The sequence below is a fragment of the Cyprinodon variegatus genome, unplaced genomic scaffold (assembly GCF_000732505.1).
Source record: "Cyprinodon variegatus isolate N-32 unplaced genomic scaffold, C_variegatus-1.0 Scaffold56, whole genome shotgun sequence".
Taxonomy (NCBI): domain Eukaryota; kingdom Metazoa; phylum Chordata; class Actinopteri; order Cyprinodontiformes; family Cyprinodontidae; genus Cyprinodon; species Cyprinodon variegatus.
Window position 1 is genome coordinate 273,304 of NW_015150509.1, and position 15,530 is coordinate 288,833.

Here is a 15,530-nt window from a genome sequence, read left to right on the forward strand (position 1 = left end):
AACCAGTAAAGGAATCTTTCTATGGTGGACGTGTTTCTGTTGGGAGGAGTTGATTGAGTCGTGAGGAACCAAGCAGGAACTGACATCCATCAGAGCAGTGCTCTCTAACCCTTAAGTCCAACATCCTCCATCATCATCGTTCCTTGTTGTGATTTATATTTAAATTTTTCCCCAAATTTTTAGGATTTGGGGAAAAAATAGAACAAAGTTAGCATACCTGTATCAGAGCGCCACCTGTTTGAGCTGTGGATGGTTTTCCATCCTTGCAACAAAACTAGCATCAGCAGTGGAGTTTGGAGATGCAATCTACTTCTTAAATCTATCCTTGCGGTCCTCTAACTTATCCAGAAGTTCTGCAATCACACTTTTTCTTTCACTCCCAGCTTGGTGGTCGACTGCATATTTATCCTTTCCTTGAGATGCCTTTCTAAATTTTTATTTTTTGACAACCTCTCATTACAAAGCAAAAAAATGCAGGCAGTCCTTCTGCATGATAATGAAAGCAAATGATTCGGTCTATTCTTTGAATCCTCTTTTCTAATTAGCGATCTTCATTTGTTCCCTTTGGGAACCATGGTCCGAGACACACACACCGCTTTGTTTGCCTGGCCGCTTTGTTTGCCTGGCCACACCGTGCCACGCTGGTTGCAAGTTATGACCAGGTCGTAGATACGGGATCGATGCCTGGTTCTAAGCATGTATTGTGGAATTGTCGAAAGCTGTATCTGATCTCTGCCACCAGGCACCGCCATGATTCTTGGGTTTTCCCAAAAGTATCCAGTGTTACATACAATTGTAATAATTGCATGCAGGTAATTACTTTGAAATTATATACCTTAATTTGGTGGTAATTACAAAATTAAGTTTTTATTGTTACTAAGTAATAGATTTAGAATAATAGTGTGACTTGCTATATTATTACCATGTTATTACATGGTACTGTAAATGCTGTACTATAAAGAAAACATTGACAAAACCACTTATTGGGTAGCTCTCCCTGCTGTTTTGTTATTCAGAGATGAGAAGTCTTCAGGTCCCTTACCTACTTTTCCTGAGGGTGACTCTATATTATCTATATTTTCTGGGCAATAGAACTGAAATTTAGCTGCATTATATGTCTTTAGTTGAGCAGTCAGCCATGGAAACCCTTCTTCCACAACAAGCTTTCCACTATCTTCTATCACTGTTAGATTAATAAACCAGGGAAACTATGAATAAAAAAAGTAATTTACTGAATCAAAAAAGGCAGCTGAAAAGGCCTGCAGCCATTTCCTAAAATTATCCCCTTTAAAGTATAACCCTTCTCCTGAAGTAAAAAGGTAATTTTATGTGTTTCAAATTGGGATTATTTACTGAACTGTGAGCGAAAAGAGAAACAGATGAAAAAGTGAAATTAAAAATCAAAGGAATATCACACATAGGACGGACAATTCTGTATCTTTATAGATACAGGTCCGGTATTGAAGAGGAAAGAGCCTGCTGGTGGCAGGAACGAAACTAATGAGATTAAAAGGAAATGATGAAAACGTCAGAAAAGCCTGATAAGATGGCAGTTAAGGTAGGATGTACTCCAGACTCCCACCAAATGAGTCTGCACTTTAAACAAATGACAGAGGCAGATTATGGCTGGAAGGTCTAGTCCTGAATATTAAAGAGGCTATTCATCTAAAATAAAGGAGTTCATGAAGTTTAAATATTTAGCTGTTACATTTCATTTTAATAAGACAATCACACTTTGGTTTAACTTTCACTGAAGATTCAAACTTTACATCTCCATCCTATTGCAGTTGTTAATTGCAATAGCATCAAACACATGCAACAAAGCTCTAGCTGGAAAAAAATATATATCTTGACAAAAAGAAAGAAATTCTAAAACTGATTCTTAAATTAAGTCAGGGAGCTAATTCAAATGTTTTCAAATGATTTTTTTTTTTATGTATGGCTTTCAACAATATTCAAAGTGGAAAAGAAGAAGCATTGCAGCTGTTTTTCACAGAAATCTTGTTCATGATAAATGATGTTTTGTTTGTGTCTCCTCACAGCAGGCCAGGGTTAACATTGCAGCCTGATTGTGCTGTAATGACACACATCACTTCCAGGACTTTCACATCTATCAGACCTGGCCGCGCTGGGTTTCACACTCTGGATATTGTAATCATCAGTCAGACTTGATCAATGTTTTAATTACAACTCCTCCTTATTCCCCTGTTGTAAGTCAACCTCCCTCGCTCCACTTCTTGTGTGTCGTTCACATTTCCCTGCTGGGAGTGCAACCTGTGTGAGATTTGCAACGAGCTGCATAGCTCACACCAACTCTAATTATTTTCAGAGTTCACATGCATCCTACAGCTCTAGGGTTTGAGCTTGATAATTTCACTGCACATCATTCAAGATGTCTACACATGCACCTAAAATATAGAAGTATAATAGAGCAAAAAAAAAAGACCAATAAATCGAAGTCTTTGAATTAGTAAAAGCTCAAAAAGAACATAAATTTGGTAAAAGAATGAGACATATGAAGAGGAACTCTTATAACAGAATATTGTTGAATATTTCAACACTTATAGAGATATATTTAGCTATTCCTTTCTGCAAAACTTCTTATTTTTACTTTGACTGCTTCCATTTTCTATTATATTTTCTCACCTACCTAATTACTTTTGACCTTTTCTCACTCCACATTCTTCTTTCAGCATTAACACATGGTTGTCAGATAATGGGCTTTTCAGTCACGGCAGCCAAAAATCCAGATTACACCTACAACGGCATTGTAAAACTCTTGCCGGTGTAAAAATGACTTCACAGCTAAAATTTCTTCCTCCGGCAATAAACCTAAACACATGGATAAAAATGAATGGAACACTAGTTTAACATGACATAGTTAAAGTTGTAAGGATCTTGCCAGAGGAAGGAAACACTTGTACCTCTACTGATCAAATAATAATCCTAAATGAACCGTTTTTAAGGTAGACATAGCTTAGTAATTGACATCACAGCCCGGAAAATTGGAGGATTCAGGTTTTTAGTGTAGAATCTGAAAAGAAATGCTTAGTTTATAAGAGCAGAGAGACTGCAGCATGCAGGAGGGAGGTTAAAATAGAGAGAAACAAAGGCTCATTTAATTGAGGAGGGGAAGCTTGTTGGATGCTGGGTAACACTCAGGATTCCACAGACGTACATTTATTTTGTCTTTCTATTATGTGCACAAAATGTGATAAGATTATGAATAAATAAAAATATGTCAACAAGTGGTGATGCATCTGTTTGTAATCTCACTTATTTCAATGCAAAAAAAATCACATGACTTAACAGCAAATATTTTGTTATGTTCACTTTGATAAAACAATTAAAATCTACATTACTGTAAAAAATATATTAAGTTCTTGATATTGAATGTAAACAATAAACAGGCATCACACAAAATTATATGTCAGTACAATACAAACTTTTTTTAATCGTTTATACTTTATAGAGCACCATTGAGAATAAGAACAATTCATTTTATTGACTTGAAAAAAGCTCAAAGTTAATGGATCACATAATCAGTTCAGTTGGCCTATTGCCTGCTGATTTTCTGCTCTGTGTGTTTAATGTTTTATCCTTGGTCACATGTTCAATTCTGATGTTAAGTTGGTGAAAAAGGAACATGTATCTTGTGTGTATCGCTGAGTATTTTCCGAAGTGTTGTATATTTCAGAAGAAGAGAAAGAGGAGACCTATCCTCCCTCAGTTTTAGGGTTTTATTCTTCCAAACAGTAGAACTTTCCAGGCTCTAAAATTATTTCTATCTCATATCAAGTATAAAAACAGATTCCTTCTGTCATTTAAAAGCAAAAGTTCACCAGGAATAGCAGGACCTTATGTCAAAACCTAAGCACACATTATTATTCATTAGCTCCATCTTTAGGAGCAGTGGCTTTTTTCTAAGACACATCTCTCACTTGTAATTTTTCGAAATAAAAATGGCAAGTGTTTGGTTGTTCTCAACATGTCTAATGTCTCAAAACCATTGTTTAGACAGATTAGTTAAAGGTGGAGTCAGCAATTGCGTCAGAAATGAACCAAAAAAGCAGTAGGTTTTTCATGATCTACGCAAATGTATTTCCTACTTGGCCTCATGTTAACAGTTAACCCATCCCTGTATGCCTCAAAGCAGCAAACAGAACCAGCTTTGATTTAAATTGGGTTGTCACATTTGATAGTGACCCATTAATCAAATTAGCATGAAGCATAGAACCTGGCTACCTCTTTTCCTCCTAAATCTATATAAAAAAAGCAATGGTTAACTTAATTCTTTTATGGAGATTTTTTTTAGAGGGCGTTTAAAGATTATTCCATTCTTTGTATATTTATTGTATGAATTCAGCCTGGTTGAAGCAGCTCGGTTTTGTTTACAACAGCAATGCACAGCTCAAGTGACTGTGGCTTTTTAAGTAAAACTAACTGCTATCTTTTGTCATTGAACCAGTTGCTACAATCTGTTTAATAACAGTGATCATAATTATCTGCTAAGCCCAGAAATGTTTGAAATAGAAAGCCAGATTTGACATTTCTTTGAAACACACATTCGCTTAAGTCAATTATTTTCTGAAATTCCTTTGATGGATTTTCCCCTTCTTCATAATTGCTTTGGCGTCTATCTCTGCCCTCATCTGCGAGTTAAATGTGATTGGTTAAAGCAGAGATGCCCAGGGGCTATGAGTGAATTTACTATTCTAAGAGTAAACCCAGATTTGAAGAACATAAAACTGGTTAAAATGCAAAAAGCAACGAATCCTGTTGCTTCTTTTTCACACTTGAAAGGAGATGGAATTAGCAAGGGGTATGCTGTTGGTTACATCTCTCTAAAATAAAGGTTATTAAATATTTTAAAGAAACACCTTATGTCTTGTTGTGTCTTTGTTATATTTTAACAAGGCTCTTAATCTATAATTTAATTCTTTTGATGTCCTGCGATGTAATTCCATGTCTTATTCCTGCTCCTTACAGTAGTTATCTAACAACCCTAATAAAAAGTCTCAATTTTCCTTTTTACCAAAACAACTCTGATTTCAACTTGCTTTTATAAACAATGATATACATGGGTGTAAACTGACAGTCTGTTGAATAAAAATCAAATAAATGTAACCCTATTTTCACTTAATCTAAATGAATCTAAAAAGTAGAAAAGGACACATTTTTTTTAATATAAATGTATGTATTGTGTGGGAGACAGCGTAACATAGCATTAGAACAAAGACATGATTGATTTGAAAAATCAGGAGTTCACCTCCAAACTTAAGTGGCAGAAATACCCATCCTCTGCATCCCGGATTTTAAGCATACAAATGTGCTGCAAAAATCTCATTTCTTGGATGTGTTTACCCCCAGAAATTGCGCACACCTGGGGAGATGAGGCCATCACTGACATCTTGTCAAAACAAGCCTGAGCGCAGCACACGTGACGAATTGCTTCATATCCGCACAAGCCTGTCAGAGCCCAGCATCAGGCAGGTACATGTGCTGCAACACTGCATGCATGCGAATAAGATTGGACTCTGCAGGCTGGAAGAAAGAAGTTAAAAAACAAAAGGTTGGAGTTGGGCTTCAACATTTACCTTTTTAACTTGAGAAATAGATCATAATACATGCTGGATGTGGATGCAAAAAACTCGTGTCATTTTTTTTATAGTCAGACGCTTAATTTAAGCAATTTTTTGGCTTAAGTTTCTAAGTTAAATATTAAAACCTTGCTCCTGTTGTGACATGGAACACTCAAGGCAGATGTGGTGAATGGGAGTCAGAGTGAAGAGTCAGCGAGTTGCCCCAGGGCTGAGTGAAGAGCAGACATTTCTGGGACACTTGATGTTACAGTGAGGGGTAATTGGACTGTTGGATGTATGTGACATAAAAGTTTGACAAGCCTAGGGTATATGGTGTACGCACTGTCTAGGAACATCTCAGCTTGAATATTCTCTCACTGCGCTGCAATTTTTAGGCCATGCTAGCCGTACGACTCTTGGGATAAAAACATCCTCCGGCTTAATCCTTTGAGCCACAATGAATAATCTCAGTGTCTCCTGAAAGGATCGCCAGAAAAAACGGGAATAAAAGTCTTTTTCTCTGACTGTGGATTATCTAATCTAAGGACTTTAGTTTACTTCTATCTCTAATAAAAGTTGACATGTTGCCCCATAATTCTATACAATTCTCCTCTAGCGCTGCAGTTCGTTTGGAGATTTCTTCACCAAAAAGCAAGGGATTTGCATAACATATGCATGCACTCATTCTCAAAGCCTCTTTTAAAACACCATATATGGATCGTCCATTTTCTCTTTGTTCAACTGACTGACAAAATGCTTTTATTTCCCAGAGCAGTAATCTGTGTTGCTTCCTACTCAGGCACTGTACTAGTCCATATTTATGTAGCCCGGAAACCAGTGATCTAGAAAACACATTAACATGATCTGTCCCCTACCCACTGCAGATATGCTTTTATCAGCTCTGAGTAGGAGGATTTCCCCCTTGGCACATTAGATTTTTCCCCCCCTCAAATATACACCAATAAACATGGTCCAAGTCTGTGCTGTAACATGAAGCAGTCCTTTATTTTTTTTTCTCTAGACTATTGCAATGTCTGTATTACTATGTAAATGGAGATTCCTACAAAACTCTTACTTTTAAGGTTCCATCTGGTTTAAGGAAAGGCAGCAGTAGAGACCTCTGAATATTTAAGCCTAAAGTCAAGCATTACTTTTTGGTGCAAAAACTAGTATATAACAACTGGCTTTGCATTGGCATCTCTTATTTATTTAACTTACCTAAGCTCAGAGTCATGAGCTGTGGAGAACTCATGCAATCCCATGCAACAGCATAAATTTCAACCTTAAAGAATGTATTTTTTGGAGGGGAAGTTCAGTGAGACAAATAGTTAGATCGCATGGCTAAAGAACAGAAAGAACAGTTTCCTTTCACTAGTTAGTTTAATTGCAAAAAGGCTTATGCTGTAAAGAACATTGATACATTTTAGCTTCTAATGACAAGCATTCATGCAGTAAAGAATTTAACTGAGGGGAAAGAGCTCCCTGCTTATGGTTGTGGCTTCTTCTAGGTTTCAGTCCTGACATGTGGGACATACCACTCCTCTTTTTTTAACCATACAATTTCCTTTTAGACTAATTTAAAAATAAAGGCCACTATAGTAGCAACAATAATACCAACCCATTATTTAGATAAATGTTCCACCTAAACCACTTCTTGTTTGTAGCCACAAAACATCAAGGATGACTTACAGACTGATCCTTCTTGAAGGGTCCTGACAGCCACACTCTCTTGCAAAATTCAAACATTTCATTTAATTTGGTTGGTTTCCTGATTGAGGCCAAACACCTAAGCATACTTCACAAAGCTTTTTACAAGAGTTAAGGTCAGGGCTTTGGGAGCATCGTAACAAAAGTTGGTATCGTACTGCTTCATCAATGTAAGGTCAAGGTTTCTGCTTTGGATCGTTGTAGTATTGGAAAACCAATCTGTGAAATTTAACCATCCAAACCAAACTGGCACCCTTAGATGAACAGAAACAGGTTAAGTGAAGGACTGGATAACATATAGGTAGGCGCCATCCAATGCCAAAGCACTTAATGTGTGGAGTCAGGGTTCCTACATAGATTCACAAACTGTGCTTCTGCCAAACCTTTAGGGCAGTTGTAGCTCCCGGGTGTATTCAATCTACAAATTCTGAAATGAAAGATCACAAATATAATCATTTCTACACTGACCACTTCTGAACAGCAACGAAGTAATAAAATCTGATTGTCATAAGACAATAACCTAATCAACACAGCCAATCTAAATCTCTGCGGAAGCTAGAAATAAAAGCAGAGATGAGTATTAGAACAATATATGTAACTATTGCACTAATTACCATTGTCTCTTGTCTCTTAAGAATATATTCAAAATATATTAATATAAATATATATATAACAATATGTTTAAAAGTTCCCTTTTTCATTCATATTTCAATCCCTTTTCTCATCAGTGTGTGAGAGGGGGAGGTAATTATTGGCAGGCAGGTATTTCTCAGCGTAACACCTGTTCTGAGTCAGACGTAATGGAAAAATTGCAAATCTTCTTTTGGAAAGTAAGCTTGTATGAGTGATGCAAACTGCAACTTTTAAATAGAGTGTGGATGAACAGAAATGAGCTTGTGCATGCTCTAGCAAGTGTTTAATACGTGTTCCCACTCGGGAGCGTGTACAGAGTTGTGCATGCGCATTCTTTTTTTTTATAAAAGTGGAGAGGGCGACTCTTTAAAAAAATTATTTAAAATCCTGCACTATACCTTTACATAATAGCACCCTGGAAAAAGAATTGTTTTGTTGTTTTGTTTTAGTGAAAGCCCCGAAATGCATGATATTAAGGTGCACAGCAAACGTATTATGAAAAGAGAGCACACAAATCATTTATGAACAATACATCACAAAAACATTTTCAAAGTTTCTCAAAAGTTATTTTATGCTGCAGGGAAATATACGTGTGTTTTTATTATATAGAATAAGAACAGATAGAAACATGATGCGAAATCTAAGATTATTCAAACACACATGGGATTAAATGATACCTTAACACCTACAGTACTTTATAGAAAAAAATGAGAAGACAAAGAAGCTTCATGTGTGTGTATGAATGCAGTTCCAGTTTTGTCTTTGAAGTTAGACAGGCGACACCTGCATTGACCTCACTATCTGTTTATCTGGCCAAAACATTACCACTAGTGGGATTCTGTGTCCCTTGCTGTTTTCACTTGATTCATGCTCCTGCCAAGTGAAGCATGTAAAAAAATATATTCTAAATCCACAACTGAGTTGTGAGAGGCCCCAAAGGTGATATGTCCGGAAAAAGATAAAGGACTGTCTATTAGAATAACACAAGCGAGCCAACACCACTTCACAAGGCAAGCTGGGAAAACAGTGTTTCACTGCGTCAAGCAGCTAAAACTGAGGTTTACTGTCACTAGGACAATAAAAATAAAATCTAACCCCCCTGGACAAAGCATGGGAGGGGGTAAATAAATGGATATGTATGATGTGTCCTAAATTAGAACAAGTGGAAACACTAGATTGATTGTTTTTAAGTCTGAGCAAAGACTAGAAGATGTACATATAGTTAGATCTCCCATAACAAATCTACTGCTGTTCATACAGCTGTCTATGAAAACGCTGTACATCTCTTTATTTGCCATTTATCAGGAGGGGATGAAAAAAAAAAATCAATAATGATATGCAAATATCAGGAAGTTTTACAATAGAATCTGGAAACTTACTTTTAGTATGTTGTGTTCCTATAGATCAGATTCCTATAGATGGGCAAACAGTTGAAATACGATGATGAATATGAATGTTTTCCTTTGCTAGTACAACGCCTAGTGTTGCATTGGTAAGGTGTAAATATAAATAAAAAACTACATTTAAATATATATATATATATATAGAAATAAATAGAAATATATATATATATATTTACAGAAAAGTAACACAAATAAATGAACAGAAACAAGCAGTGTGCAAAGTTCTGTATGACAGCTGGCTAGGCTAATTGTATTCTCTTATATCAGGACAAACCATGTTACTAGTAGTAAATACTAAAAAATGGTTGGTACCATTTCAATTCAAACTGATACGGTGCATATGCCTGGTATGCAGAAATTGTTGTGTGCAAAACAGTAATGGTGCCTATTTCAACACCATGCAAATATAATCTAAAACACTAGGCTTATTTACCTGAAACAGCGAGCTCAAGTGGTAAGTCACCGATCATGTAAACAGAATCCCTGGACTAATATGAGGTGCCAGTGTGGATCCTTAGGCAAGACCCTTCAGTGTAATGCCTGATTTGGGGAGTAGCGGCCTAGTGGTTAGGGCATTGTGCTTGGAATCCTGAGGTTCTGAGTTCAAGTCCCACTCCCAGAAACTGAGCAAGACCCTTAACCCCACAATGCTCCCCGGCACCGCACAATTGCAGCTCACTGCTCCACAAAGGGATGAGTTAAATGTAGAGAGTGAATTTCGGTGCTTAGTACTTATTACAGAGTAATGACAAAAAAAAACAAAACAAAAAAAAACCGCTGGGAAACCCTGCCTTATTTTGTTTGCTGCAGCTAACAATAGACTTCAACAGATACTGACTGTGAATGCAAGAGTTGTAGTTGTGGATCTGAGGCCATTTGACATTGTGCAATCTTCAAGCCTTACAAAAAATCTTGCACCTAACCAGATGCTTTCTCAGATTTGAAATATTCCCACCATTCGCCTAATACCTGCAATGCTGTTTTCATGTACTCCATGGAAAATCCACCAATCTTCCTCTCCGTCTGTCACACTGATGCCTTTAAGTACCACCACACATCATTGCTGGATTTAACATCAAAAGGTACTTAATAGTTGCTATTTAATTTAGTCTTTACCCAGCATGTTCAGGTAAGTAAACCTTTAATCCTTCAATCATTCAACCAAAATGCTTCCTTCTTTGCCAATTTCTCCACCTTCCTAATTCACACTGCATTGGCTTCATTCCGCTGTGGAGCAAAGCCCAGAGGAACTCCAAAGGGTACGGACAGCTCACCCAAACCAGTGTTGAACATAGATGTAGACCAAAACAACTTCTCCTATGGATTTTAAAACATCATTTTAAAGATCCCATATATTTTGAGTAGTTATGTTGGGTACACTTGGTACAGAGACACTACATCTATTAATGATTTTTGCTCTATTTAATGTTTAATCATTATGTTTTGATTACCTAAATTAATATAGCCCAGTAATTGATCTAATATGTGCAATTGCAAATAGACACACATATATCTAAATATACTCATAATATAATACTAAAGCAAGATCCATACTAGATTTTTTTTAAATTCAGATATTGCTGTTTCCTGTTGGTTCAATATAATTTCTGTAAATCTGACTCTGGCCTCTAAGACCAATTTAACTGGATCGAATTTTTCCAGCATGCTACACTGTCGAGGCAATGTATAAACTCCTAATGATCAAAATGGTTGCGTATTTCTGATTAAATAGTGTTCCTTACACTGTCAATCAAAGGTTACCCTGAAGTCCTGTCATGTTAAATCTCTCTGTCATGAAACACTATTGAAACACAGGGCATGTACGCACAATTTTACTATATGTTTTATTTCATTTTGCTCATCCTTTCCCCTAAGTCACTCCCTTCATTGGTTTTAATTTTAATCATAACAAAATGAGGACCGTAAAAATAATGCTACACTGTTGTTATGGTCTCTAACATAGAAAACAATAGCTGGCATGCCTAAATTTTGCCCCTGTCATTGTTTTTTATAATCTCCTTATCTCCAGTCAACAAACAGTATTTAAAAAAAAGTCATCACTTAAAAAAAAGAAGATTACTAATCCTGTGGCCTTTCATAAAGGAAAATTAAAACTGTGGATGAGAAGAGCAAACAGCGCAGAGCTAAAAAGCAGGAGATCTGCTTTTTTGCATATTATGCCCATTAGTCGGGGTGGTGCTTCAAGCATATAAAAATATCATGAAATGAGGATCACCAGGTTGTGTGATGTAAGTGAAGTAAGATGGATGCTCTGCTCTCAGCAGCGGCTCAGTGTTGTGACACTCAGCTCTCCTTCACGTGTTCAACTATTAATGAGAAAAGGAGCAAGGTGTCTGCAGAGAGGCGATATGAAGACTTTTACTACAACTGCTTGCATTAATACCATTTTGTTTGTTGCTGTTTTTTTTTAACCAGTCTGCCCTACCATATTGTTATGTATGCCGCCACAAATTAAAAGTGGTAGATTTCAAAAATAACACACACACACACTAAAATCTGCTACAATTGGGTTTACATAAGACAGTTAGATTCCTTCTGGTTCATAGAATCAGCTGCTCCAAAGGAAACCAAGGTCAGAACCAATCTACATGAACGAACGGGGTAGAGAAACCACAGCATTCTTATCTTGTTGAGTCACTCAGGCTGTCAGAGCAGCTCTGAGGATGGCTACAGAAACAACCTGAAGCCCAAGGTGGTCAATTAGAGCTGCATGATCAAATATGTCAAATGCTGAAGGGGGTCCAAGGATTAAACAGAGGTCCTCCAGTCTGGCTTCAAAGGAGCTTTTGAATCAGAACAACTATATTCTATAATCCCTGGGTATACAACTCAGAAGAACAACTGACATCCAGCTCAATTGTTGTACTTTTACATTGTTTGTTATGTCTTATAGAAAAAAAAAATGTTTTTTGTTTTTTTTGCTTTTCTTATATGGGGAACTTGCACAACCTAACCAATATATTCATCCTTTTAAACTTTACTAAATGAACGCTTTTTAATTTGGATCAATCAAATTAAAATCACATTTATTTCTATATAACTAATAACAAACCAAAGTAAAAGCAACTAAATAAGCTTTTTTTAAGGCAGTTTTATATTCTAAATAATTTTAGCCAAATAACTGCACATGCTTCAATGTAAAGTTGTCTATATTAATAGAATATTTTTATATTTGTAGATTTAGCAGAGTAGAAATCAACACTTACCATGTCTGTGTCGGATACTGGCCCAAAACTTGTCACGTAGATGTTTGTCCTCACTTCTGTCACACTCTCTGAGGAAAGAGAAAAGCAGCACCTCAAGGTTAAAGTTCAGATTCTAAAAAAAGATGTTAAAGTCTGGGAATATTTAGCTAAGACTCAACAAAGTAGGCGAGTTTTTTAAGGACTTAACAAATAGAATAAGCCTAGGCTAAGTTAAATAAGGCCTAGTGGTTAGGGCACAGGGCTTGGAATCCTAAGGTTGTGAGTTCAAAACCCACTGCCACAGACTGCCACTCTGGCCGTTACCCCATAATTCTCCCCGGGCGCCGCAAATGGCAACCCACTGCTCCCCAAGGGGATGGGTTACATGCAGAGAGTGAAATTTGATGCTCTGTACTAGTGACAGTGTAATGACAGTAAAATGCTGAAGAAAAAAAAAAAAGAATTTACAGCAATATTTGTATTATTTTTTATTTGCATCTATCCTGTTTGCTTCTATTAATTAGATTCACTTTGCAGCTAAATCACCAGAACAGTTTATTCAAACACTTAATTCCTCAAGTGGATTATGGATTTTGCAATTCTGGATTGTTAATTATACAAAAAATAGAATCTTGTGCTTCTAGATAAGCTTCTATGCATAAGATAGAAGGTTATGCATTTTAATCTTTAAACATCATTGTAGAGGCTGGTGGGCAAATAATAGATTCTAGGGCTGCAACTAATGATTGTTTCGCAAATTGATTATTCTGTCGATTTTATTTCAATTAACCGATTAAAAATTGTTCAGCCAAAGGTTTCTTAAAGAAGATTTTTATAAAATTCAACCAGGCGAAACTAAAATGTATCCACATTAGGAGCACTGGACAAAAAGTTTTTTTAAAATCTAAAATGTAATATCATCATTTATATTTTTTTTATTTTGATATAATTACTGCTCTACGTGGATTATTCAGTCAGCTAAAGGAATGTTTTACAGTCTCTTTACTATAGCTAACAATTTGATTACTAAATTATTTGACGATTGTTTCAATAATTGATTAATCACGATTAAACCAATCAATTGTTTCAGCCCTAATCGTCAGTTATTTCTTTTAAAGCATGAATTTCTAATGCATATGAAGTAATTGTTGCCTTAAGGCCTTAACATGCAGAAAAAATAGGGCACAAAAGAGCTCATAAGAGCCAAGATAAAACAATAGATCATTACAAGAGTGGAAAAAATAGAATGAAAAAAAAAATGTATTGTTCCACTGAGGGGAATTTCAAGTGTGTCAGAGGCAAACCATATAAGCAAAACTATTACAAAAACATTTCACAACCTTTTCGTACCTGCTTGTTAATTTATAGACAGAAAATGGAAAAGAACAGTTCTTTGTCTCTCCATGGCAACCAAACCCATTACATTTGCTTCTCTGTTACTCAGTACTATTGATGAAGCTGTAAATCAATCAACACATGCTCTGGTAATTCCTGCATTTATAGTGTGACTGAATGTGGCCCGGTCGATCATAAGCCTCAGATGGGATTTCTGCACTATTTTCTTTTGATACAAACACTGTAGAGATTGTTAGAGGTCTATAAATGTATTTATTGCTTAAAAACAGCAGTTTCAATCCAGACTAATCCCAGACCATCTTTGACTTCTACATGTAATATTGGATCATATGGTGCAGAAATGTAAAAAAAGGATCACTGTACAAAGCCTACTGAGTTACCACTGTGAATAGCTTGGGCCTTTCTCTGTAGTTTAATCCATGGATTTAAACTGTCTTTGTTCTTAATCTTGTCCAATCCATATCTGCCTTTTAAGCTACACAGTGCAAGTTTTAGAACATTATATTGGCCCGATAGTATCACGGATTTGCTAGAATGTATCCTCTAGCGGATCAAAACAGCATTGGTAATAACTATCCCCAAGAGCTGGTCTGGAACTATTGATTGTTTCACACACCTGGACCTATATTCAGATGCAAAATGTTGCTTTGAGCAACTTCTCAGCCTTGTGAGGGTAAAACTACAATATGTTTGACTGAAGCTCAAAAAAAAAAAAAAAAAAGACTCTATGGGCCAGGTTTGAGATGATGTCTTTGGAAAGAAGACATCCCTTTTGACCCAAATTAGTTTGAGTCTGCCCCAAAACATTTAACAGTACCCGCGGGACTAGTGATTTAGGAAGCAAATGCAGCTGCTTAGCATTCCGCATATGTCAGTAGGTAATCTTTGTTCACATAACAAGTACTTTACACAGCCTGGCACTTGTGAAATTCCGATTAGAATTTGATTAGCAGTGTAAGCAGATTTTTCATCTCTGTTTTATAGTAACTTCATTCATCAAACCTTAAAAATGTAATTGCACATAGTGTTACTTCAGTGCCTTGCAAATACTCACTGAACCTCTTCCAATTTTGTCTGGTTACAAACAAAAATGTGACAAAGACAGAAGGGTAAAATCTACCCCAAAACCTCAATGTGTCAGGTTGTAAGGAGGCTTTTAGAGGACCCAAATGCAGAGACGGAAGCTGAGGGCCCTGTCACACCTTACTGATTTAGACAGCGTATGCCTGACGTCCCAGAATCTCCTAAAATGCTGACATACGCTGAACTTAATATTTTTTTTTTTTCAGTTTTGGGCGTATACATAGCGTATTCATAACGAGTCCAGAACTTCTGCCTAACTTATGAATAAAGCACAGCAACATAATGCCCCAAAACTTTGAAATTTCGACCTGTGCTAGCGGGTTTCAACATGTTTCAGCGTGCTCATAACTTATATATAACGTCCCCACAACTTATCCAACATATGCCAGCGCCAAAATTTTTCGTACGTCGGGCTACACTGGTCTAAATCGTCGGGTTCTTGCAAATGAAAAATCATATAAAATGCAAAGTCGAAAACTGATCAACAAGGAACACTCAAGAACAAAAAAAGCTAGGAGACACAAGGGAGAAATAACCCCAAAGAATGACGAGGATCCAGC

General features: G+C 36.4%; 1 protein-coding gene across 2 annotated transcripts in view; it reads right to left on the reverse strand.

Annotated features, from left to right (window-relative positions):
• LOC107082562 (gamma-aminobutyric acid receptor subunit alpha-3-like) overlaps positions 1-15,530 on the reverse strand; it is a 159,667-nt gene that overhangs the window by 43,651 nt on the left and 100,486 nt on the right. For both annotated transcript variants that reach the window (XM_015371318.1, XM_015371317.1), the window contains exon 4: positions 12,553-12,620. In XM_015371318.1, coding sequence (XP_015226804.1) covers positions 12,553-12,620 — 68 coding nt within the window. The remainder of the gene's footprint in view (positions 1-12,552; positions 12,621-15,530) is intronic.